Here is a 25915-nt window from a genome sequence, read left to right on the forward strand (position 1 = left end):
CTTGTTGCGTAAGCGAATGACGTATCTCTGTAAACCAATAGCGTTCAGCTGCGCGTCTAGCTCCGCCTTTTGGTCCCCTTTCTTGTGTTTGGGACCCTTTCGAAAGGGTGCCGAAAAAGTGGTACGGTAGGGTTTGGTTCGGTACGCCTTTTGACAGTGGAAATGACTATAAAAGCGCACCAAACCGAACCGTACCGTACCACTCAGTGGAAACGGGCCATAAGAGAACTTTGATACTTTACATGTAGAGTACATTTAGGGTCTCTGTCATGTTAATGTATGAAAGAAAACTGTTACACACGTACTGTTTGCTAATGAATGCAAAAACTTTCAAGCGCAATATCTCAAAATCCTTCAGAACCTTATAATTCCCAAGGTGACCAGTTGTCTCCTCCCCTATCTGGCTGATCTGAAAAATGGTTTGATTTATGGCTAAAAATCATAATGTGATCCATTGCACCACTACTTTCTACCAAAGAGCATAGAATCACCAAGAGGCGACACTCTAGTGCGATTTGGGAAACGGCCACTAGATGGCGCAGCGGCCATTTTGGAATGAAAACTCTAATAGAGCAATAGCATATAAGAAGTCTGTAAAATAAACCATTAAAAGTGCTGATGATTGCGATAGTACGTGTTGTATTTTCGTATTTCAGGTTGTATCCCAGCTTTAATGTGCTTGTTAAATAAATAAATAAATAAAAAACAAAGCAGCTGCTCGCAATAAATGGACAGCCGACCGCTTTTACTCCAAAATGGCGGAATCCGGGGCTGTTGCTGGGCGCTGCTGTTGCAGTGGAGTCGCCTTTTGGTCATTCTAAGCTCTTTGTTTCTACTGTTGAGCACTAATGATAGTTTAAAGAAAGCCTTCAATAGTAGGAAAAACAAATACTGAGGGAGTCAATGGTCACCGGTTTCTAACATTTCTCGTTTAAACATGCACAATAAGTCGAGTCAATGACTTGTGTCAATGCTTTTTATAATAACTAAACAAATAAAAACAGCGCTGACATTTAAATTTAACTACTTGATTACTATTCACTGATATTTACAGTATTTGAATGAAAACCAACCTATTTGTTCCTCAGGATCTTCATGTTTGAATGTGTCTTCAATCTTCAGGTCTTCACTCTCCTCTTTAATAAACGCCATCTCTATAACAGTGTGGAGATCAGTCGCTTCAGCAGGAGTTCTCCTCTGTCGACAAAACAAAAAACACATCCAAGCTAATACTATGCCTGAATATCAAACAGCTGCTAGGGTGGTGTCTTGTTACTAAATGAATCCGCGATTATAGCAAAGTCAGGATCCCTTATGACCTATTATCGTCTTTATAAGATTAAGGCAGATAATTTGATTACTGATGTAAACGTAGTCGATGAATCACTCGCAATAAAGCTGCATCTGAAATCACACATTTTCACCATTTTACTAAATCTTTGTTTCGTTTGGTTATGTTTAACATTTGTTGGGTTATTTATTAATAACTCGACCAGCTGAGTTAAACACATTTGGTGAGTTAAACATATTTGGTGCTGTTTTGGGTCATTTTTAAAATTTGTTGTGCAATTTTTATTTTTTATTGGGCTATTTATTAGTAACTCGACCAGTTAAATTAAAAATTATTGATGCTGTGTTGGGTCATTTTCATCATTTGCTGGGTCATTTAAAAAAAAATTTGGGTCATTTTTAACATTTGTTGGGTTATTTATTAGTAATTCGACCAGTTCAGTTAAACATATTTGGTGAGTTAAACATATTTGGTGCTGTGTTGGGTCATTTTTCAACATTTGTTGGGTCATTTTAAACATTTGCTGGGTTATTTATTAGTAACTTGGTCAGTTGAGTTAAACATATTAGGGGAGATAAACATAATTGGTGCTGTGTTGGGTGATTTTTGACATTTGTTGGGTCATTTTAAACATTTGTTGGGCCATTTTTAACAATAGTTGGGTTATTTATTAGTAACTCGGCAAGTAAAGTTAAACATATTTGGTGAGTTAAACATATTTGGTGCTGTGTTGGGTCATTTTTAACATTTGTTGGGTCCTTTTCAACATTTGTTGGGTCATTTTTAACATTTGTTGGGTAATTTTTAACATTTAATGGATTATTTATTAGTAACTCGGCCAGTTGAGTTAAACATATTTGGTAATTAATCATAATTGGTGCTGTGTTGGGTGATTTTTAACATTTGTTGGGTAATTTTTAACATTAGTTGAGTTATTTATTAGTAACTCGGCCAGTTGAGTTAATCATATTTGGTGAGTTAAACATATTTGGTGCTGTGTTGGGTCATTTTTAACATTTGTTTGTTTTTTAACATTTGTTGGGTCATTTATTAGTAACTTAGCCAGTCGAGTTAAAAATATTTGGTGCTGTGTTGGCTCATTTTTAACAGTTGTTTGTTTTTTAACATTTGTTGGGTCATTTTTAACATTTGTTTGTTTTTTAACATTTGTTTGATCATTTTTAACATTTGTTTGGTCATTTTTAACATTTGTTGGGTCATTTTTAAAATTTGTTTGGTCATTTTTAACATTTGTTGGGTCATTTTTAACATTTGTTGGGTCATTTATTAGTAACTCGGCCAGTTGAGGTAAAAACTTTTGATGAGTTAAACATATTTGGTGCTGTGTTGGGTCATTTTTAACATTTGTTTGTTTTTTAACATTTGTTGGGTCATTTATTAGTAACTTAGCCAGTCGAGTTAAAAATATTTGGTGCTGTGTTGGCTCATTTTTAACAGTTGTTTGTTTTTTAACATTTGTTGGGTCATTTTTAACATTTGTTTGGTCATTTTTAACATTTGTTTGATCATTTTTAACATTTGTTTGGTCATTTTTAACATTTGTTGGGTCATTTATTAGTAACTTAGCCAGTCGAGTTAAAAATATTTGGTGCTGTGTTGGATCATTTTTAACATTTGTTTGTTTTTTAACATTTGTTGGGTCATTTTTAACATTTGTTGGGTCATTTTTAACATTTTTTGGGTCATTTTTAACATTTGTTGAGTCATTTTTAATATTTGTTGGGTTATTTATTAGTAACTCGGCCAGTTGAGTTAAACATATTTGATGAGTTAAACATATTTGGTGCTGTGTTGGGTCATTTTTAACATTTGTTTGTTTTTTAACATTTGTTGGGTCATTTTTAACATTTGTTTGGTCATTTTTAACATTTGTTGGGTCATTTTTAACATTTGTTGGGTCATTTATTAGTAACTTAGCCAGTCGAGTTAAAAATATTTGGTGCTGTGTTGGATCATTTTTAACATTTGTTTGTTTTTTAACATTTGTTTGGTCATTTTTAACATTTGTTGGGTCATTTTTAACATTTGTTTGGTCATTTTTAACATTTGTTGGGTCATTTTTAACATTTGTTTGGTCATTTTTAACATTTGTTTGGTCATTTTTACATTTGTTTGATCATTTTTAACATTTGTTTGGTCATTTTTAACATTTGTTGGGTCATTTATTAGTAACTTAGCCAGTCGAGTTAAAAATATTTGGTGCTGTGTTGGCTCATTTTTAACAGTTGTTTGTTTTTTAACATTTGTTGGGTCATTTTTAACATTTGTTGGGTCATTTTTAACATTTGTTGGGTAATTTTTAACATTTGTTGGGTCATTTATTAGTAACTCGGCCAGTTGAGGTAAAAACTTTTGATGAGTTAAACATATTTGGTGCTGTGTTGGGTCATTTTTAACATTTGTTTGTTTTTTAACATTTGTTGGGTCATTTATTAGTAACTTAGCCAGTCGAGTTAAAAATATTTGGTGCTGTGTTGGATCATTTTTAACATTTGTTTGTTTTTTAACATTTGTTGGGTCATTTTTAACATTTGTTTGGTCATTTTTAACATTTGTTTGATCATTTTTAACATTTGTTTGGTCATTTTTAACATTTGTTGGGTCATTTATTAGTAACTCGGCCAGTTGAGGTAAAAACTTTTGATGAGTTAAACATATTTGGTGCTGTGTTGGGTCATTTTTAACATTTGTTTGTTTTTTAACATTTGTTGGGTCATTTTTAACATTTGTTTGATCATTTTTAACATTTGTTGGGTCATTTTTAACATTTGTTTGATCATTTTTAACATTTGTTTGATCATTTTTAACATTTGTTTGGTCATTTTTAACATTTGTTGGGTCATTTTTTAGTAACTTAGCCAGTCGAGTTAAAAATATTTGGTGCTGTGTTGGATCATTTTTAACAGTTGTTTGTTTTTTAACATTTGTTGGGTCATTTTTAACATTTGTTTGGTCATTTTTAACATTTGTTTGATCATTTTTAACATTTGTTGGGTCATTTTTAACATTTGTTTGATCATTTTTAACATTTGTTTGATCATTTTTAACATTTGTTTGGTCATTTTTAACATTTGTTGGGTCATTTATTAGTAACTTAGCCAGTCGAGTTAAAAATATTTGGTGCTGTGTTGGATCATTTTTAACATTTGTTTGTTTTTTAACATTTGTTGGGTCATTTTTAACATTTGTTGGGTCATTTTTAACATTTGTTGGGTAATTTTTTACATTTTTTGGGTCATTTTTAACATTTGTTGAGTCATTTTTAATATTTGTTGGGTTATTTATTAGTAACTCGGCCAGTTGAGTTAAACATATTTGATGAGTTAAACATATTTGGTGCTGTGTTGGGTCATTTTTAACATTTGTTTGTTTTTTAACATTTGTTGGGTCATTTTTAACATTTGTTGGGTCATTTTTAACATTTGTTGGGTCATTTATTAGTAACTCGGCCAGTTGAGGTAAAAACTTTTGATGAGTTAAACATATTTGGTGCTGTGTTGGGTCATTTTTAACATTTGTTTGTTTTTTAACATTTGTTGGGTCATTTTTAACATTTGTTGGGTCATTTTTAACATTTGTTTGGTCATTTTTAACATTTGTTTGATCATTTTTAACATTTGTTGGGTCATTTTTAACATTTGTTGGGTCATTTATTAGTAACTCGGCCAGTTGAGGTAAAAACTTTTGATGAGTTAAACATATTTGGTGCTGTGTTGGGTCATTTTTAACATTTGTTTGTTTTTTAACATTTGTTGGGTCATTTATTAGTAACTTAGCCAGTCGAGTTAAAAATATTTGGTGCTGTGTTGGCTCATTTTTAACATTTGTTTGTTTTTTAACATTTGTTGGGTCATTTTTAACATTTGTTTGGTCATTTTTAACATTTGTTTGATCATTTTTAACATTTGTTTGGTCATTTTTAACATTTGTTGGGTCATTTATTAGTAACTTAGCCAGTCGAGTTAAAAATATTTGGTGCTGTGTTGGATCATTTTTAACATTTGTTTGTTTTTTAACATTTGTTTGATCATTTTTAACATTTGTTGGGTCATTTTTAACATTTGTTTGGTCATTTTTAACATTTGTTTGATCATTTTTAACATTTGTTGGGTCATTTTTAACATTTGTTGGGTCATTTATTAGTAACTCGGCCAGTTGAGGTAAAAACTTTTGATGAGTTAAACATATTTGGTGCTGTGTTGGGTCATTTTTAACATTTGTTTGTTTTTTAACATTTGTTGGGTCATTTATTAGTAACTTAGCCAGTCGAGTTAAAAATATTTGGTGCTGTGTTGGCTCATTTTTAACATTTGTTTGTTTTTTAACATTTGTAGGGTCATTTTTAACATTTGTTTGGTCATTTTTAACATTTGTTTGATCATTTTTAACATTTGTTTGGTCATTTTTAACATTTGTTGGGTCATTTTTAACATTTGTTGGGTCATTTATTAGTAACTTAGCCAGTCGAGTTAAAAATATTTGGTGCTGTGTTGGATCATTTTTAACATTTGTTTGTTTTTTAACATTTGTTGGGTCATTTTTAACATTTGTTGGGTCATTTTTAACATTTGTTGGGTAATTTTTTACATTTTTTGGGTCATTTTTAACATTTGTTGAGTCATTTTTAATACTTGTTGGGTTATTTATTAGTAACTCGGCCAGTTGAGTTAAACATATTTGATGAGTTAAACATATTTGGTGCTGTGTTGGGTCATTTTTAACATTTGTTTGTTTTTTAACATTTGTTGGGTCATTTTTAACATTTGTTTGGTCATTTTTAACATTTGTTGGGTCATTTTTAACATTTGTTGGGTCATTTATTAGTAACTTAGCCAGTCGAGTTAAAAATATTTGGTGCTGTGTTGGCTCATTTTTAACAGTTGTTTGTTTTTTAACATTTGTTGGGTCATTTTTAACATTTGTTGGGTCATTTATTAGTAACTTAGCCAGTCGAGTTAAAAATATTTGGTGCTGTGTTGGCTCATTTTTAACAGTTGTTTGTTTTTTAACATTTGTTGGGTCATTTTTAACATTTGTTGGGTCATTTTTAACATTTGTTGGGTAATTTTTAACATTTGTTGGGTCATTTATTAGTAACTCGGCCAGTTGAGGTAAAAACTTTTGATGAGTTAAAAATATTTGGTGCTGTGTTGGCTCATTTTTAACAGTTGTTTGTTTTTTAACATTTGTTGGGTCATTTTTAACATTTGTTTGATCATTTTTAACATTTGTTGGGTCATTTTTAACATTTGTTTGATCATTTTTAACATTTGTTTGATCATTTTTAACATTTGTTTGGTCATTTTTAACATTTGTTGGGTCATTTATTAGTAACTCGGCCAGTCGAGTTAAAAATATTTGGTGCTGTGTTGGATCATTTTTAACATTTGTTTGTTTTTTAACATTTGTTGGGTCATTTATTAGTAACTTAGCCAGTCGAGTTAAAAATATTTGGTGCTGTGTTGGATCATTTTTAACATTTGTTTGTTTTTTAACATTTGTTTGGTCATTTTTAACATTTGTTGGGTCATTTTTAACATTTGTTTGGTCATTTTTAACATTTGTTTGATCATTTTTAACATTTGTTGGGTCATTTTTAACATTTGTTGGGTCATTTTTAACATTTGTTGGGTCATTTATTAGTAACTCGGCCAGTTGAGGTAAAAACTTTTGATGAGTTAAACATATTTGGTGCTGTGTTGGGTCATTTTTAACAGTTGTTTGTTTTTTAACATTTGTTGGGTCATTTATTAGTAACTTAGCCAGTCGAGTTAAAAATATTTGGTGCTGTGTTGGCTCATTTTTAACATTTGTTTGTTTTTTAACATTTGTTGGGTCATTTTTAACATTTTTTGGGTCATTTTTAACATTTGTTGAGTCATTTTTAATATTTGTTGGGTTATTTATTAGTAACTCGGCCAGTTGAGTTAAACATATTTGATGAGTTAAAAATATTTGGTGCTGTGTTGGATCATTTTTAACATTTGTTTGTTTTTTAACATTTGTTGGGTCATTTTTAACATTTGTTTGTTTTTTAACATTTGTTGGGTCATTTTTAACATTTGTTGGGTCATTTTTAACATTTGTTGGGTAATTTTTAACATTTGTTGGGTCATTTATTAGTAACTCGGCCAGTTGAGGTAAAAACTTTTGATGAGTTAAACATATTTGGTGGTGTGTTGGGTCATTTTTAACATTTGTTTGTTTTTTAACATTTGTTGGGTCATTTATTAGTAACTTAGCCAGTCGAGTTAAAAATATTTGGTGCTGTGTTGGATCATTTTTAACATTTGTTTGTTTTTTAACATTTGTTGGGTCATTTTTAACATTTGTTTGGTCATTTTTAACATTTGTTTGATCATTTTTAACATTTGTTTGGTCATTTTTAACATTTGTTGGGTGATTTTTAACATTTGTTGGGTCATTTATTAGTAACTCGGCCAGTTGAGGTAAAAACTTTTGATTAGTTAAACATATTTGGTGCTGTGTTGGGTCATTTTTAACATTTGTTTGTTTTTTAACATTTGTTGGGTCATTTATTAGTAACTTAGCCAGTCGAGTTAAAAATATTTGGTGCTGTGTTGGCTCATTTTTAACAGTTGTTTGTTTTTTAACATTTGTTGGGTCATTTTTAACATTTGTTGGGTCATTTTTAACATTTGTTTGATCATTTTTAACATTTGTTTGATCATTTTTAACATTTGTTTGGTCATTTTTAACATTTGTTGGGTCATTTATTAGTAACTTAGCCAGTCGAGTTAAAAATATTTGGTGCTGTGTTGGATCATTTTTAACATTTGTTTGTTTTTTAACATTTGTTGGGTCATTTTTAACATTTGTTGGGTCATTTTTAACATTTGTTGGGTAATTTTTTACATTTTTTGGGTCATTTTTAACATTTGTTGAGTCATTTTTAATATTTGTTGGGTTATTTATTAGTAACTCGGCCAGTTGAGTTAAACATATTTGATGAGTTAAACATATTTGGTGCTGTGTTGGGTCATTTTTAACATTTGTTTGTTTTTTAACATTTGTTGGGTCATTTTTAACATTTGTTGGGTCATTTTTAACATTTGTTGGGTCATTTTTAACATTTGTTGGGTCATTTATTAGTAACTCGGCCAGTTGAGGTAAAAACTTTTGATGAGTTAAACATATTTGGTGCTGTGTTGGGTCATTTTTAACATTTGTTTGTTTTTTAACATTTGTTGGGTCATTTATTAGTAACTTAGCCAGTCGAGTTAAAAATATTTGGTGCTGTGTTGGATCATTTTTAACATTTGTTTGTTTTTTAACATTTGTTGGGTCATTTTTAACATTTGTTGGGTCATTTTTAACATTTGTTTGGTCATTTTTAACATTTGTTTGATCATTTTTAACATTTGTTTGGTCATTTTTAACATTTGTTGGGTCATTTATTAGTAACTTAGCCAGTCGAGTTAAAAATATTTGGTGCTGTGTTGGATCATTTTTAACATTTGTTTGTTTTTTAACATTTGTTGGGTAATTTTTTAACATTTGTTGGGTCATTTTTAACATTTGTTGGGTATTTTTTTACATTTTTTGGGTCATTTTTAACATTTGTTGAGTCATTTTTAATATTTGTTGGGTTATTTATTAGTAACTCGGCCAGTTGAGTTAAACATATTTGATGAGTTAAACATATTTGGTGCTGTGTTGGGTCATTTTTAACATTTGTTTGTTTTTTAACATTTGTTGGGTCATTTTTAACATTTGTTGGGTGATTTTTAACATTTGTTGGGTCATTTATTAGTAACTCGGCCAATTGAGGTAAAAACTTTTGATGAGTTAAACATATTTGGTGCTGTGTTGGGTCATTTTTAACATTTGTTTGTTTTTTAACATTTGTTGGGTCATTTATTAGTAACTTAGCCAGTCGAGTTAAAAATATTTAGTGCTGTGTTGGATCATTTTTAACATTTGTTTGTTTTTTAACATTTGTTGGGTCATTTTTAACATTTGTTTGGTCATTTTTAACATTTGTTTGATCATTTTTAACATTTGTTTGGTCATTTTTAACATTTGTTGGGTCATTTTTAACATTTGTTGGGTCATTTATTAGTAACTCGGCCAGTTGAGGTAAAAACTTTTGATGAGTTAAACATATTTGGTGCTGTGTTGGGTCATTTTTAACATTTGTTTGTTTTTTAACATTTGTTGGGTCATTTATTAGTAACTTAGCCAGTCGAGTTAAAAATATTTGGTGCTGTGTTGGCTCATTTTTAACATTTGTTTGTTTTTTAACATTTGTTGGGTCATTTTTAACATTTGTTGGGTCATTTTTAACATTTGTTGGGTAATTTTTAACATTTGTTGGGTCATTTATTAGTAACTCGGCCAGTTGAGGTAAAAACTTTTGATGAGTTAAACATATTTGGTGGTGTGTTGGGTCATTTTTAACATTTGTTTGTTTTTTAACATTTGTTGGGTCATTTATTAGTAACTTAGCCAGTCGAGTTAAAAATATTTGGTGCTGTGTTGGCTCATTTTTAACAGTTGTTTGTTTTTTAACATTTGTTGGGTCATTTTTAACATTTGTTTGATCATTTTTAACATTTGTTGGGTCATTTTTAACATTTGTTTGATCATTTTTAACATTTGTTTGATCATTTTTAACATTTGTTTGGTCATTTTTAACATTTGTTGGGTCATTTATTAGTAACTCGGCCAGTCGAGTTAAAAATATTTGGTGCTGTGTTGGATCATTTTTAACATTTGTTTGTTTTTTAACATTTGTTGGGTCATTTATTAGTAACTTAGCCAGTCGAGTTAAAAATATTTGGTGCTGTGTTGGATCATTTTTAACATTTGTTTGTTTTTTAACATTTGTTTGGTCATTTTTAACATTTGTTGGGTCATTTTTAACATTTGTTTGGTCATTTTTAACATTTGTTTGATCATTTTTAACATTTGTTGGGTCATTTTTAACATTTGTTGGGTCATTTATTAGTAACTCGGCCAATTGAGGTAAAAACTTTTGATGAGTTAAACATATTTGGTGCTGTGTTGGGTCATTTTTAACATTTGTTTGTTTTTTAACATTTGTTGGGTCATTTATTAGTAACTTAGCCAGTCGAGTTAAAAATATTTAGTGCTGTGTTGGATCATTTTTAACATTTGTTTGTTTTTTAACATTTGTTGGGTCATTTTTAACATTTGTTTGGTCATTTTTAACATTTGTTTGATCATTTTTAACATTTGTTTGGTCATTTTTAACATTTGTTTGATCATTTTTAACATTTGTTTGATCATTTTTAACATTTGTTTGATCATTTTTAACATTTGTTGGGTCATTTTTAACATTTGTTGGGTCATTTATTAGTAACTCGGCCAGTTGAGGTAAAAACTTTTGATGAGTTAAACATATTTGGTGCTGTGTTGGGTCATTTTTAACATTTGTTTGTTTTTTAACATTTGTTGGGTCATTTATTAGTAACTTAGCCAGTCGAGTTAAAAATATTTGGTGCTGTGTTGGCTCATTTTTAACATTTGTTTGTTTTTTAACATTTGTTGGGTCATTTTTAACATTTGTTTGGTCATTTTTAACATTTGTTTGATCATTTTTAACATTTGTTTGGTCATTTTTAACATTTGTTTGGTCATTTTTAACATTTGTTGGGTCATTTTTAACATTTTTTGGGTCATTTTTAACATTTGTTGGGTCATTTTTAACATTTGTTGGGTCATTTTTAACATTTGTTTGGTCATTTTTAATCTTTTTTAGGTTATTTATTAGGTACTCGACCAGTTGAGTTAAACATATTTGGTGAGTTAAACATATTTGGTGCTGTGTTGGATCTTTTTAAACATTTTGCTGGGTCATTTTAAACATTTGTTGGGTTATATGTTAGTAACTTGGCCAGTTGAGTTAAACATATTTGGTGCGGTGTTGGGTTATTTTTAATACTTATTTCTCACTTATAATACTTCATCACTTACTAGCTGGCCTCCGTTACACAGGTAAACCTCACTCCTCTGACCTCTAAAGGTGCTCTAGCGACAGACGCTAGAGGCCATGGTCTTTAGCCTCCTTGTTAGAGCAACTGACACCCATGCGGAAGGTCGCCAGTTCGATCTCAGCTCGGGGCGGGTTGGATGGTGAAGGACCAGCGGGGTTACACATGCAATTTAAGATTCTGCACCGACTCCACTTGGTCTAAATTAAAGCTCTCTAAGATGTTCCCTGCTGCAGACCAACTGTGTGATAGAAGCAATCAAACCCAGGTCACATGTTTTGGAGTTGCTCTAAAAGTGTTAATTATTGGATTTCAGTTTTTGAATTAATATCAGAAGTGGTGGGAAAACAAGTATACCCTGGGCCTATTTTAGCTATACTTGGTGTCAGCGACTGAACCCTAGCAGAACACCTCAAATATCCCCTTATTTAGTTCTTTTATTTATTAATTTTTAAACTTTTTTCCTCTTCTTCTTTCTGTTTTTTTCCCCTTCCCGCCATTTTTCTCAGTTTTTTTAGTTCTCTTATACATATAATAGTAACATGATGAATACAACTTTGTGTTTAAATGGAAAGTACACATATGTAAAGGCTATCATTTGTACTGATGTAAAAAACACAATAAAGAAAGAAGGCATGTCTAGTAACTAAGCAGAGGAGTCAAATGAGGCAGCATTCCAGTCCAATTGTTTATGCCCTTCACTCGCTAACTTGCATCCGAAGGAACGAGACGGAGGGACGTCATTGATTCCATCACACAAGTGTCCACTACTGGCGGAGCCTCTTAATGGGTTTAAATGGTCAAAATTCACTTAGTGCACCTTTAGCTTGAACTTTGAAATATCTCTGTCCAGTTTCTTTGGTTAAACTGTGTTCCTGAAACCACTCATAGCGAATGTTTTAGTTTGATGTTTTAATGATAAGCCATGGAGAAAAAAGGTCAAGCTATAAATACACTCACCGGCCACTTTATTAGGTACACCTTGCTACTATAGTACCGTGTTGGACTCTTTTTGCCTTCAGAACTGCCTTAATCCTTCATGCCAGAGATTCAACAAGCTAATGGAAATATTCCTCAGAGATTTTATATAGTCAATGTCCATATTGACATGATAGCATCACACAGTTGCTGCAGATTTGTCGGTTGCACATCTATAATGCGAATTTAGAGCAAAGGTGCTCTATTGGATTGAGCTCTGGTGACTGTGGAGGCCATTTGAGTACAGTGAACTCATTGTCATTGTACATCCTCATAACCACACAGTTTTAAAAGCTCATACTTGTACATAAGGAATGACTGGAGTTCAGTTAATACAATGATTAATTGAGAGTGAAATCTGAATTAATATACAACACAGTAAAGTCCCTTTACCTGTTTCTTCCTCTATTTTGTTCTTGTTTGCCAGAGCCTGAATTGATGCCTTTCGCAGCGATTAACGATACAGAGAGAGTACTTGTTATTATAATGTTATTTACCCACATGAGAACGCCCGTATACGACAGATATATGCTTGCAATAACAGATTTAACAATATTAAATGAAGTTTACTATGTTCTTAAAAAAAAATTATAAGCCCGTCTAAACAAATGCGTCGGCTTAAAATCTTTTTAAATGCTTACAAATACCAACCTTCCTACTGTTTAATCCTCCACGAAGCAGCGCGACGCAGCCATACCACGTCACACAACCAGACCAAAATAAAAGTCCCGTGTGTGTTCGTCATTCGACATAGATATACACAGGGAGGGTGGAAAGTACATTTCCATACAAACAAACACAAGCTTTTTGTCAGGAATGCCAGTGCGATCACTGATCCATCCATGCAGAAAAGTGATATGTAAAATTATAATTTTCGTAATTTAAAAAAAATAATTGCATACTAACATCCAGGAAAACTCCCGATCATAGATATATGTGTATATGCGTGTATCTCTGGCTTTGGATGGCCACAGTCCTCCACTGTACCTTGGTCCCGCATTCATTTCAAAGGAGCGCAACCCTGTTCCAAAATGGCGGCTCTATTGACGCATTCCTTCCAATAGACAACAACAAGGCAGGCGACATCTATATATTTACGGTCATTCGATGCGCTGTATTTAAAAAAAAGTCAGCAATTTCTGTTTTATTCTCATTTATTTAAAAATTAACGTATGTAATTAATTTGTAGTCTATTCTGACTGAGATGTAAACTCTGTGCCATCAGGTTGTGTGAGTATTCTCCCTGAATTTTGTTATTTCCTTTTTTCCTCACATGTATGGACCAAATGCTTTAATATATAGTTTCATTGTTTATTTTGTGTACTTTAAAAGAATCTGTATAGATTTCTCATTCAATTCTCATTCCTCCTGAGAGGTTTGTGGGCGAGTATGTGTACGTAACCTCGGATAGTTCTAGTTTAAATTTGGGCTTTAAAAACAAATGCAGACAATGTGTTGTTCTCTGTTGTGTTTTCCTGTATTTTACCTGTCTGTGGAATAAAGTATATTAAATTGTAGTGTTTGGTAAGATGCAAGTTCTCTTTGGATAGCTGTGCTCAATGAATAAATTCACTCAAACAAATGAAACGGTTTTAAATGTGGTCTTCATCATCCTACAGGACTCCTGCGGAAATTGTTCATGGATGTATCGATTGTTAGATCGCATTTGCACAAATATTGGGCCGTGCTTATTGTCGAACCCTGCTTTTAAGAAAACTACAATTAAAAAATGATTTCCAACCAGCCAAAGTGGCTACCCTGCTGACAAATCCAGTTTAAACCAGCCTAGGCTGGTTGGCTGGTTTTAGCTGGTCGACCAGGCTGGTTTGAGAGGGGTTTTGGCCACTTCCAGGCTGGTTTCCAGCCATTTCCAGCCTGGTCTTAACTGGTCAGGCTGGAAGATGACCAGCTAAAACCAGCTTGATCAGCCTAGCCAAGCTGGGAGTCCAGTCAAAATCAGCTATATCCAGCTTCATCCAGGCTGTTTGAGCTGGTTTTAACTTGATTTGGCTGGTCATTTTCCAGCCTGACCAGCTAGGACCAGGCTGGAAATGGGTGGAAACCAGCCTGGAAATGGCCGAAACCTCTATAAAACCAGGCTGGTCGACCAGCTAAAACCAGCCAACCAGCCTAGGCTGGTTTAAGCTGGATTTTTCAGCAGGGTAGTGGAGGAGTCTATCGAACCAGCCAGAGCTGACATCTACCCGCATTTGGCAAGTTGGCAGGTGTTAATGTAAAGCCCTGTGTGTATGTATGTATATATATATATATATATATATATATATATATATATATATATATATATATATATATATACAGCAAACTTTCTCTAGCCCAGCTCTGGCCCACACAATCAGCTTTTACTTGGGCCACATGCCGCTTCCAGAAAAGGGTCAAACATGGACCTCATGGGTCAAGTCTCAGCCAAGTCATTCAGCCATACCTGGGCCTGAAATGACCCACGACTGCAATAAAACAGTTGAAAATCAATAAATAGATTTGTTTTTTGTTTTTCATGTTAAAGTAGAACAACACAATGTGCGGTTGTGCATGAAATGATCCAATCAGAAAAATATTATGAATAATAAAAGATCTTATAAATATTAAATATCTTTTTTTTTTTTTTTTAAACTACCTTTGATAAATGGCTAATATTTGTAAAATAATAATTAATGAAATATATGTAACGTGGGTTAAATTCGGTCATTTTGCAACATACAGGAAATGATCATTCATTAAAATTACACAATTATCTGGATTAAATGAAGGCATTAAAACAGTGGTTCTCAAACTTTTTTTTTTTTTAACCAAGAACCACCTCAGAATTATTTTTTTTTGCTTCAAGTACCACAAAAAATGACCTGTCAGCATTGGGATATAAAAATATGAGACACGCCCCCAACAACTATTACAAATATGTGGAGGAAATCAGCTTCACATGATAGAATACATAACAAACATTGGAAAATTGTAAATAAAATCAAAGGTTTAGCTTATTAAAATCAATTTACTAATCACATCAGTGCCGTTGTACATGGGTTAAAAGTGTATTTTTTTTTTACTTTAATTATTCAGCGATTCCTCTGCACACCACTAGAAGAAAGCATGCGTAAGAAAATGTATTAACATATTTCTTTACTCAATTTTTTAGTTTGTTTGTTTTGATCTATTCTTAATTAAATTATCATCAAGATTTACGAGGCCAACATAGCATTTTTTAAACATTTGCTGGGCCAAATACTACATTTGACATCTGGCCCATGTCTTGTGTGCCGCCTTAAATATAGTGCCACCTATCCCAAACCAGGGTCATGTTTGGCCTTCATGCTGTATGATAGTGCCAGATTGCTTGTTGTGCCAGCTTTATGCAAAACCTGGGCCAGAATTCGTTGCCACCTGTATATATATATATATATATATATAGTTATATAATTTACTGGAGTTAAACTGAGTTTCTGTGAAATTAAATGTCTTTTTTTAAAATATATATTGAATATATTGAATATGTTTTTTTTTTTTATTAACTCAATGCCACAAGAACGAGAGGTATTACATTTCACATTTTCATTACATTTCATTTAAATTTTCAATTAATCTTATTTCTGAAATAAATATATATATATATATATATATATATATATATATATATATATATATATATTTATATATATATATATATATATATATATATATATATATATATATATATATATATATATATATATATATAAATAAGTAAAATTACATTTACATGAAATTAAATGTTTTCAGAGCATGTTTTCAGTGCTTTTTTGTTTTATGATTGTTCTAAAAGATTGACATATACTTTAAGGTCATTCACAAAATGGGCAAAGTTTGGTTTACATTAAGCCCACTTTTTCCTATATATGTATATATGGTATATTCCAAACAACATAAACAAATTAAAAATATATTGTCCTTTACAGTTCAAGTTCTCATTATCAGTATAAAACGGTACATCGAATAAACCAATTTCTATCTTAAACTTTCTATCTAAACATTTTTTTTTGTTAAAAAACAATTCCAAATCTTTCCAAATTTCTGTGCCCAACAGAATTGGTCCGGCGAATGACGTCATAAGGCTGCGACGCTCATGTTGTCATTCGCCTGAATAAAGGTTTGTGCGGTAATAGATTTGTGCATTTTAGCTTCAAAGCTGATTAATATTTAAATACAAACGCGTCTGTCGTGTTTATTAGTTTTTTTCGGGTAGCTTAAATAAAAATGCCACAATGTTATATTCGACAATAATTCAGAAGTTTATCTAACATCTTATTTGGTGTGAGTAAATCTCCTCAACTCAGGATGAAACGCGGTTTCTCTACTTCCGCTTTCTAATTACTTGACGTGTGGGCCGTTATTCAACACTTCAATTATGTCTGATGAATTGTCCTCAGACTACAATAGAGGTAAAGTTGGTTTTATATTCGCACATTCAGACTTTCCCCTTAATATTATGATTTCAGAAAAGTATTATTTGCAAACTCTAAAAAGCGAAATCATATTAGCAGCCAGTGACTATCAAAGTACAACAGTGTTCACAGTCAAATAAACTGTGCTAATGTTGTTTTCAAGTCATACTTGCATGCTAATTCCGATCAAATATTCCAAGTAACATGGTAAACGTTATAGGGACTTCAAAATAAACGAATGTGCGAATATAAAACCAGCTTTATACCTCTATAGACAACAGCGGGTGTTGTTCAATAGTCTTAAGACAAGTTTGACTTAAGCTGATGATCCACTTCACATGTTGACTACATGAAGTAGGCTACTGGGAAGTGATGATGAGAGCAACTTGAATCATTAATAGATTGGGTCACTTTAAGCTGACGACACCTGCTTGTTTAATTTGAGGACGTTTATTAATTTGTGTAACTACTAGATTAGAGATTTCAGGACACTTTAAAGGGATAGTTCACCACTAACTCTGTCGTCATTTACTCTTGCTTCACTTTATGAGTGTCTTCTGTTGAAGACCAAAGAAGATCAACTGAGGAACGCTGGACACCTGTAACCATCGACTTCCACAGTATTTGTTTTTCCTGCTGTGGAAGTCGAGGGTTACAGGTGTCCAGCGTTCTTCAAATTGTTTTCTTTTGTGTTCAGCAGACGAAAGAAACTCAAAAAGGTGTAAAGCCACTTGAAGGTGGGTTAATAGTGAGTACATTGTTATTCTTGAGTGAACTATTCTCTAACTCGAAGCCGTTAACTACGCTGTAAAGCCCAACAGACAGCTTGATCAAATGAAATGAGTGCAGTCAACGCAAAATGGACTGAAAGTTAATACTGCTCATTTGAAAAGAGGGTTGAACTCGGTGTTGAAGACAATGAGTAATGAGAGATCTTAAATCGAGTATGTACTCGTATGGATTAGTTTTGAACTCAAATGGTTTGTAGCCCCGCGATTTACGTCCCGGGAGGTACGTATTCGAGCGGTTTTTGTTTTCGCGGATCCGCGAGAGGCCGCTGTGCACGCTTTTTCGGTCTCGGGCGCCTCTCGGGAGCGCGCGCCGTTCGCGCCCGCGCTATTCTCGCGCGAAAAGCCGTCGGATCGGCCGACCCGACCGCCCTCCACCTTCCCTAAACCCAAGCGACAGTTTTCAAAAGCTGTCCAGAAAGAAAAAAAAAAAAGCAAAAGCCCTCGTCTTCGATTTCGACCGCGTTTTCGGATCCCGTCGCGTTCTTGCCCTTATTTTTCGGATTCTGTTTTTCATCTTGCCTGATTTCCGGAACCGCTGTTCCCCGATCCCTGTCGTCATCCCCGCGGCCGGCTCCTCCTCCTCTCCTCCTCCGGAGCCTCCGCTCCGCTGACGCAACGCTGTGAGCTAGGCGGACAAACTGGTTGCAAACTCGGCCGGCGAGTGCAAAGAGGAGGAGCGGAGTGGCGCCACACCGCCCCGCAGCGTTCGCTTGAAAAAAGCTAAATGCGTCCGTACGTACCTCCGGCCACGTAAATCGCGGCCTCCAGAAACGTCCGCGGGGCTCCGTTTCCAGAATGAGCTTGGGTTGTTGGTAGCAATCGGTTTCCTCAAGCGGTTTGACTTGCCTAAACTTATTGGGTTTTACAGTGCTCAGTTAATTTGAGTTCTCTTCATTTACCGGGTTTTACCGTGCTCAAATTGCTTCGTTTACTCAAATGGAGTAAGTTCACAGCGCTCATCAAGATTAGTTGTTGAGCTTAAATGGTTTGTTGCAATCGGTTTCCTGAGTTACCTTAACTTTTCTGGGTTTCCCTGACTGCTTGACTAGCGAGCTGATTGAGACATCAATTGATTTCTGTTTCTAATGTTAATTTTTAATATATCATTGTGTTCAAACACACAGAAAACAGCCTGGAAGACGACTCATGTGACTGCTTAATATGCAGACGGCGTTTATTAAAAAGGAGAGGGAAGAACTGACGATTGAAGAGCCGCTGAGTGTGAAACGTGAATACACTGAGCAGCAAACAGGTTGGGTTTTCATTATCAAAGCTGATAGTCATTTGTTGTTTAACTCGACTGACATGAATGCAGTGGTGTAAAGTAACTAATTACAAAGATTCAAACGACTGTAATGGAGTAGTTTTTCTCAGAATGTGTAATTTACTAAGTGGTTTTATAAAAGTGTACTTTTACTCTCACAGTACATTAATCGAGTTAATAAATCACTTAAATCGAGTACGTACTCGTATGGATTAGTTTTGAACTCAAATGGTTTGTAGCCAACCCGGGCTCATTGTGGAAACGTAGCCCCGCGATTTACGTCCCGGGAGGTACGTATTCGAGCGTTTTTTGTTTTCGCGGATCCGCGAGAGGCCACTGTGCACGCTTTTTCGGTCTCGGGCGCCTCTCGGGAGCGCGCGCCGTTCGCGCCCGCGCTGTTCTCGCGCGAAAAGCCACCGGATCGGCCGACCCGACCGCCCTCCACCTTCCCTAAACCCAAGCAACAGTTTTCAAAAGCTGTCCAGAAAGAAAAAAAGTCTTCGATTTCGACCGCATTTTCGGATCCCGTCGCGTTCTTGCCCTTATTTTTCGGATTCTGTTTTTCATCTTGCCTGATTTCCGGAACCGCTGTTCCCCGATCCCGGTCGTCATCCCGCGGCCGGCTCCTCCTCCTCTCCTCCTCCGGGGCCTCTGCTCCGCTGTGAGCTAGGCGGACAAACTGGTTGCAAACTCGGCCGGCGAGCGCAAAGAGAAGGAGCGGAGCGGCGCCACACCACCCCGCAGCGTTTGCTCGAAAAAAGCTAAATGCATCCGTACGTACTTCCGGCCACGTAAATCGCGGCCTCCAGAAACGTCCGCGGGGCTCCGTTTCCAGAATGAGCTTGGGTTGTTGGTAGCAATCGGTTTCCTCAAGCGGTTTGACTTGCCTAAACTTACTGGGTTTTACAGTGCTCAGTTAATTTGAGTTCTCTTCATTTACCGGGTTTTACCGTGCTCAAATTGCTTCGTTTACTCAAATGGAGTAGGTTCACAGCACTCATCAAGATTAGCTGTTGAGCTTAAATGGTTTGTTGCAATCGGTTTCCTGAGTTACCTTAACTTTTCTGGGTTTCCCTGACTGCTTGACTAGCGAGCTGATTGAGACATCAATTGATTTCTGTTTCTAATGTTAATTTTTAATATATCATTGTGTTCAAACACACAGAAAACAGCCTGGAAGACGACTCATGTGACTGCTTAATATGCAGACGGCGTTTATTAAAAAGGAGAGGGAAGAACTGACGATTGAAGAGCCGCTGAGTGTGAAACGTGAATACACTGAGCAGCAAACAGGTTGGGTTTTGATTATCAAAGCTGATAGTCATTTGTTGTTTAACTCGACTGACATGAATGCAGTGGTGTAAAGTAACTAATTACAAAGATTCAAATGACTGTAATTGAGTAGTTTTTCCTTAGAATGTGTAATTTACTAAGTGGTTTTATAAAAGTGTACTTTTACTCTCACTTGAGTACATTTTTAGTGCAGTACTTGGCACTTTTACTCCACTACTTACCTTCAACCTGCAGTCCCTACTTTATTTTTTCTTGTCTAACCGCTTATTAAGTGGTGACGTGTTTGTGACGAATGTTTACTGTTTCCGGGTCCAAGCCGCCATTCATTTGAGTGGAGAAATCATTTGTTTATGATCGCGTTTTATTCCTATCTTTTATTAACATAAAGTCATAGTGTACAATCTTTGGGCTTGCTGCATAACAAATACCAAAATTTTAACAATTCATAACACAATGAATCACTTTCTGGCCATTGGATATTAGGCATGGACATATATATTGCGATCGTGACTTTCGAAAGTATTAAGTCGCTTTGTAAACGTTTATTATTACCATTTCATGAATCTCCCCATTCAGTTGAATAGAGAGCTTGGACCCGGAAGCCGCTCCGCGTCACACTTAACAAGCGGATGGGAATTGGAAAAATCCGTCCTGTGATTCCTGCCCAATCAGATCACACATAGAAGGTAAATCGCATCATAATGAATACCTCAAGACATGGGCGGTTTAAATTGTAGCAAACTGTTTGGAAGCATTAAAAGAGTCCAAGAAGATGTTTAAAATCTTTACAAGCATTGACCCAGAGACTGTTTCCACTGATGAGAAGATGACGGATGTTTGCTGTATGATGACTGAAATGGCCTTAAACACCCAGCAGACACAAGACGTCAACATGACGTCAAGTTGATGTTGTACCCTAACGTCGTGGGGACGTCGCATTTTGTTTGGAAATGAAAATCGGGTTCATGTCAGAACCCAACATCAAAGTCCAATCTAAAACCAACCAAATATCAACGTCTAATGATGTTACAGCTTTACGTGCTGTGGACGTTACCATTATGACGTCTATCAGACGTTGGATTTTAGTTGCCATACCTGACGAATAAATGTCAGTGTTTGACGTCAATTTTAAAGGGTCACGAAACACCAAAACACATTTTTTGAGCTGTTGACAGTCGGATATGTGTCCCACACTGCTAAAAACACTATTAGGACACCTATATTTCACTAAAAAGTGTAAATTTGTTGTTATTGCGTTATTTCAAGCAAATTCGTACTTCCGGTTTGAAACGAATTTTTGAAGCTGCACCACGGCCATAACATAAAAGCGTGTATTCCAGCATGCAGACTGGGCGTCTGTGCCAGAGTGTGTCTTATTACGTCTTACAGTGTGCTGCATTAATGCATGAGTAAAGCTTGGTTCAAACCAATCAGCGCGCTCTATTGTGCAACTTCATTAATATTCATTACTGTCACGGTGTTTAGACGACAGAGACGCCACGTTCTGTTGGCAAAACAAGCGTGAAGTGTTGCTTTTATAGTTTGCTGCCGTTAAGTTTTGTTTTCATTTTCTCTCTGTGAGAGCTCAGCTGGAGACACGCGTGGATTAACAGTGTATGCGACGCTCGACAACAATAACTTACGTGTCTAAGGAGGATTATTGTTTACCTGAGAGCTGTTCTCATCTGCAAACGCTGAGATCCGGATTCGCTTGTAGTCTCCTCTTAGTAAAGACGCGGCTCTAGTTGCTGGTGATTGTCCTGTCTCTACAGATTTGGTAAGTGAGCGACCAGTGCTCTTTGTTTATTCAGTTTGTTCTTATCGAACTATCTATTGCACCGAGTGTACTCATGTTAGCACTACAACCAAACTTTAACCTCGTGTAGGATTTTCACCGCATTTTGTGACCGGAATAACACAAGCGGTTTTCTGACACTACCAGCCGTGTGCATCTAAGTTTCCGGGAAATGCGGAGGTTTTTTTTTCTCTTATTCGCCGTGCGGTATCAAACATTGCATGAAAAATACACGCTTAGAGCAGTTCCTCGAATCAAATATCTCGTTTGTCGCGAGGGACATGAATGAATTCCCTGAATGAAAGAGCCAAACTGCAGTTAAAGTCCACCATTTAATAATTTGGCAAATAATTCGACTACAGATGTCCATGTAAACACAGTCACTTTCTCCCCTGTGTGTGTATTTTGACTCTGAAACTAGCGCGTGCCCAAATAGACACTTCCACACCAAGCCTCTTTTCTTTCTCCGACACTCCCCCCTAAACAGAGCTGGACACGCCCACTTTTCTGACTCTTTCCGAAGTAGAGGTGTGAAAACACCCTGCTGAAATGAGGGGGTTTCATGGCCCTTTAAGATGTTGGCTCGACGTTGGATTTTGGTCACTTTCTAACAACCTAAAATCGACCTTATATCAACGTCTATATTGGATATCAAAATAACGTTGTCCTTAGACCCTGACTAGACATTGAATTTTGGTCAACTGTCATCACAACCTAAATCTAACCTAATATTAACGTCTTATGACGTTGTGTGCCTGCTGAGCAATAACAAGATGCACTACAGAATGTTACGTTTACACACATCCACAAAATACATGTAAACGCATCAGCTTTTTACAGCGTATTACTCACTACTCTTGAGTACTTTTGAAATGTACTTTTTACTCATACTTTGAGTAATATTTACAACAGATACTTTAACTCTAATCGCACTAAATGTTTAGGCAAGTAACGGTACTCTTTCCACCACTGCATTAATCATGTCCCAGAATAATGTCAAATTAGTTTTGAGGAAAACATTTCATTAAGCACAAGGTAAAACATCAGGAAGTTAAAGGGGTAGTTCACCCAGGAATGAAAATTATTGGTTTATTTCTTCTGTTGAACACTACAGAAGATACTTTGAAAAAAGCTGTAAACCTGTAACCATTGACATCTATAGTAGAACAAACAAATATTTTGGAAGTCAGTGGTTACAGGTTTACAGCTTACTCCAAAATATCTTCTTTTGTGAAACTTCGAGACAAGTAAAGTGTAAGCAAATGATGACAGAATTTTCAGTTTTGGGTGAACTCTGTGTTTCTCTTAATATTAAGAAACAGGGACTTATTATTAAATGACAAGATATGTCAATAAATAATGCATAATCAATATAACAACCTTATGCACATACAGTATTATATTATTTTGAGAAACAAGTTTATGCTTCTTATTAAATGATTGACGCTTTTCAAGTGAATCTGTCAACACAGTCACTGAACACATTAGTTTAGCCGCCACATAAATAAACTGAGGGTGCTTTCACACCTGCCTTATTTAGTTCGGTTGAATCGCACTAGAGCTCGTTTTCCCTTTCGGTGCGGTTCGTTTGGGCAGGTGTGAATGCAGCAATCGTACTCGAGTGCGCACCAAAAGCGGACTAAAAAAAGCATACCGAGACCTGCGTGGTCTCTGTACACTTTCAAACAAACCCTGGAGCGGTTCGTTTGCCGTGAGAATATGATCCGAACTAAAACAGGCCCAACCGCGAAAAGTACTGCACCTTTTTGGAACAATCTAGCTGCTGTAGGCCGATGCGCTGTGCATTATGGGATGTGGAGGAAAAATATTTGTTGACAGCGCTTTACTGACAGAGAGAGAGAGGGGGAAACATTACCTGATGGATCGTTGGTAATATTTCCGCAAGATGATCATGTCGCAGTTTAGCTAAATTAATTCACTCCTCCTCCTGAAGTAACGTGCGATGCATTAAAACGTTGATTTCCAGCTGCGGCCGCACTTCATTCTCGAAATGTATAGCTTGTCTAAAGTGATGCATACAAATTATATAGTATACTATAAGCAGGCGCAGTCGTCCCTCCATTTTGTGTCCGGCTTTGTTTACTTGCGGGAGTTCATTGGCATTTTCCCGCACGTAAATTCTGACCAATCCTTTAATGTGTGTGTGTGACGAAGCCGCTGACAATATGCTAGATTATGAAATCGTCTTGACCGCGTGCGCTCTATGTTCATTATAATAAAGCCAGGACGCGCTTTTGTTATTATTCTCTGCAAGTCATCTGTCCTTATCTCTTCATTTATTGAAGCTGCGGTCATGCGTCGAGTTTCGCAGGTTGCTGCGGTGCAAAGCTTGGTGAACTCTGACCTGCGAAATCGCATCACTTGACTGCGTGAGACCGACCGAGGATCAAAACATGACCTCTCTGGACAGAAATTTAAAACATGGAGCAATCGCTCGCTTTTTTAATGCCTAATAATATTGTTTATTCCCCCCTTATTCGCAGCGCCGCACGACAGAATTTCGCACACACAAACTCTAGTGTGACCGTAGCTTAAGTGCTACAGCCAAGCACCTGAAACGTAACACCTGAAATTGTCATGAAATTAGACGATTGTTAGGAGTGGTAACCTGTTCAACGAGAGGACTGGCTGCTTCCTGGGCATTGTTAAAAGGTGAATCTCTGGAAGAAGTTTGTGCAGGTGCTGGATGGTCATCATCTGTGACATTTGTCAGGTTTTATCACTCGAATGTTGCTGCAACAGTCTATGGCAGGGGTCACCAATCTCGGTCCTGGAGGGCCGGTGTTCCTGCAGGGTTTAGCTCCAACTTGCTTCAACACACCTGCCTGGATGTTTCAGGTATACCTAGTAAGACCTTGATTAGCTTGTTCAGGTGTGTTTGATTAGGGTTGAAGCTAAAATACGCAGGACACCGACCCTCCAGGAACAAGTTTGGTGACCACTGGTCTATGGTCTTGCAAACAGCAGGCCAGGAATGACATGCTGCATGCACACAGTCTCATGTCGTGAATTAATTAACCATGTAAACAGCAGGAAAAAACAAATCAGATGTTCTATTGGAGTTAAATCGTTTGTTCTTCTGAGTTTATTGAGCCCTGCTTGAATTCCATCTCTTTTCCTGACCTTATCTGGTACACTGTTGACCCAGTCAATAACCAATCGCCAATGTACCCAGTGTCCATGGGTGCTCAACATCTTAGAGTTCAGATAAGAGGTTGAAGAGGTTGTTTCCACTGTTTTGAAAGAAGGGATACAGCGCAGATCTCTGACAGACGAGGTCTCAGTTCTTTTAGGTAAAGCAGCAATAACACATCTGCCCTCAAGATTAATAGGGCAGGAGTTTTATTCAACCTATTTCCTGATTCAGAAGAGAGATGGTGGTCTGCACCTCATCCTAAATCACAGGAAATTCAACCACCATGAGTAGTAACTGCCTTTCCATGTGCTTTTCCTGTCAACCCTTTTAACCTTCATCAGGTAAGGGGACTGGTTCACAAAAGTGGAACTCCAGGATGCTTATTTCCACATCTCAATTCACAAAAAGCACAGAAAATACCTCAGGTTTTACCACCAAGGCAATGCTGACGAGTACAATGTTCTCTCCTTCGGCCTGTAATTGGCATTCACCAAGTGTATGGATGCAGCACTCGTTCCCCTTCCCAACAGGGCATCCGGATAGCCAATTACCTGGACGATTGGTTGATCTGTTCTTTTACAGGAGCATCACAAATACGGTCTTAGCCCACTTAAAGAAATTGGGGCTGAAACTGAACAGCAAGAAGAGTTGTCTCGCTACCACAAGAGTAGTGATATATTTAGCCTCGAGTCTGAATTGTCTTACAATGAGAGCATCTCTGACTCTTCAGAGACAGTCTGCGCTGAAGAACTGCCTGTCCAAGTTCCTGAAAGAGGAGCAAGTTTCAGTGAGCTTGGGTCAGAGTCTGCCCCAAGCAGCAGCCAGCCAAGTAGTGCCACTGGGTTTGCTTCACATGCACCCGATCTAGCAGTGGTCATAAAAATGTGAAGATTTAACATATTTTGGGTAGTACCC

The 25915-nt window shown here is 35.7% G+C and overlaps 2 protein-coding genes across 12 annotated transcripts in view; one reads left to right on the forward strand and one right to left on the reverse strand.

Annotated features, from left to right (window-relative positions):
* Positions 1–25915, forward strand: part of si:cabz01054394.5 — a 263846-nt gene that overhangs the window by 222234 nt on the left and 15697 nt on the right. For 5 of the 11 annotated variants that reach the window (XR_015942533.1, XR_015942534.1, XR_015942535.1 and 2 more), the window contains exons 1-2: positions 16362–16405; positions 19921–20048. The exons of 1 other annotated variant lie outside the window; for it this stretch is intronic. Coding sequence is in view for 6 of the 10 variants with exons in the window: in XM_088650171.1 (XP_088506297.1) it covers positions 19958–20048 (91 nt within the window). In the remaining 4 variants the exon portion in view is untranslated. Of the gene's footprint in view, positions 1–16361; positions 16570–17397; positions 17449–18615; positions 18744–19920; positions 20049–25915 lie in introns of those variants that run through there. 5 more of the 11 variants (XM_087250109.2, XM_088650174.1, XM_088650175.1 and 2 more) reach the window with 5 other exon arrangements.
* The window catches only part of zgc:175107, a 91966-nt gene that overhangs the window by 44432 nt on the left and 21619 nt on the right, over positions 1–25915 (reverse strand). The window lies entirely within an intron of this gene.

The sequence above is a fragment of the Danio rerio genome, chromosome 4 (genome assembly GCF_052040795.2).
Source record: "Danio rerio strain M-AB ecotype USA chromosome 4, GRCz13ab, whole genome shotgun sequence".
Classification (NCBI taxonomy): Eukaryota; Metazoa; Chordata; class Actinopteri; order Cypriniformes; family Danionidae; genus Danio; species Danio rerio.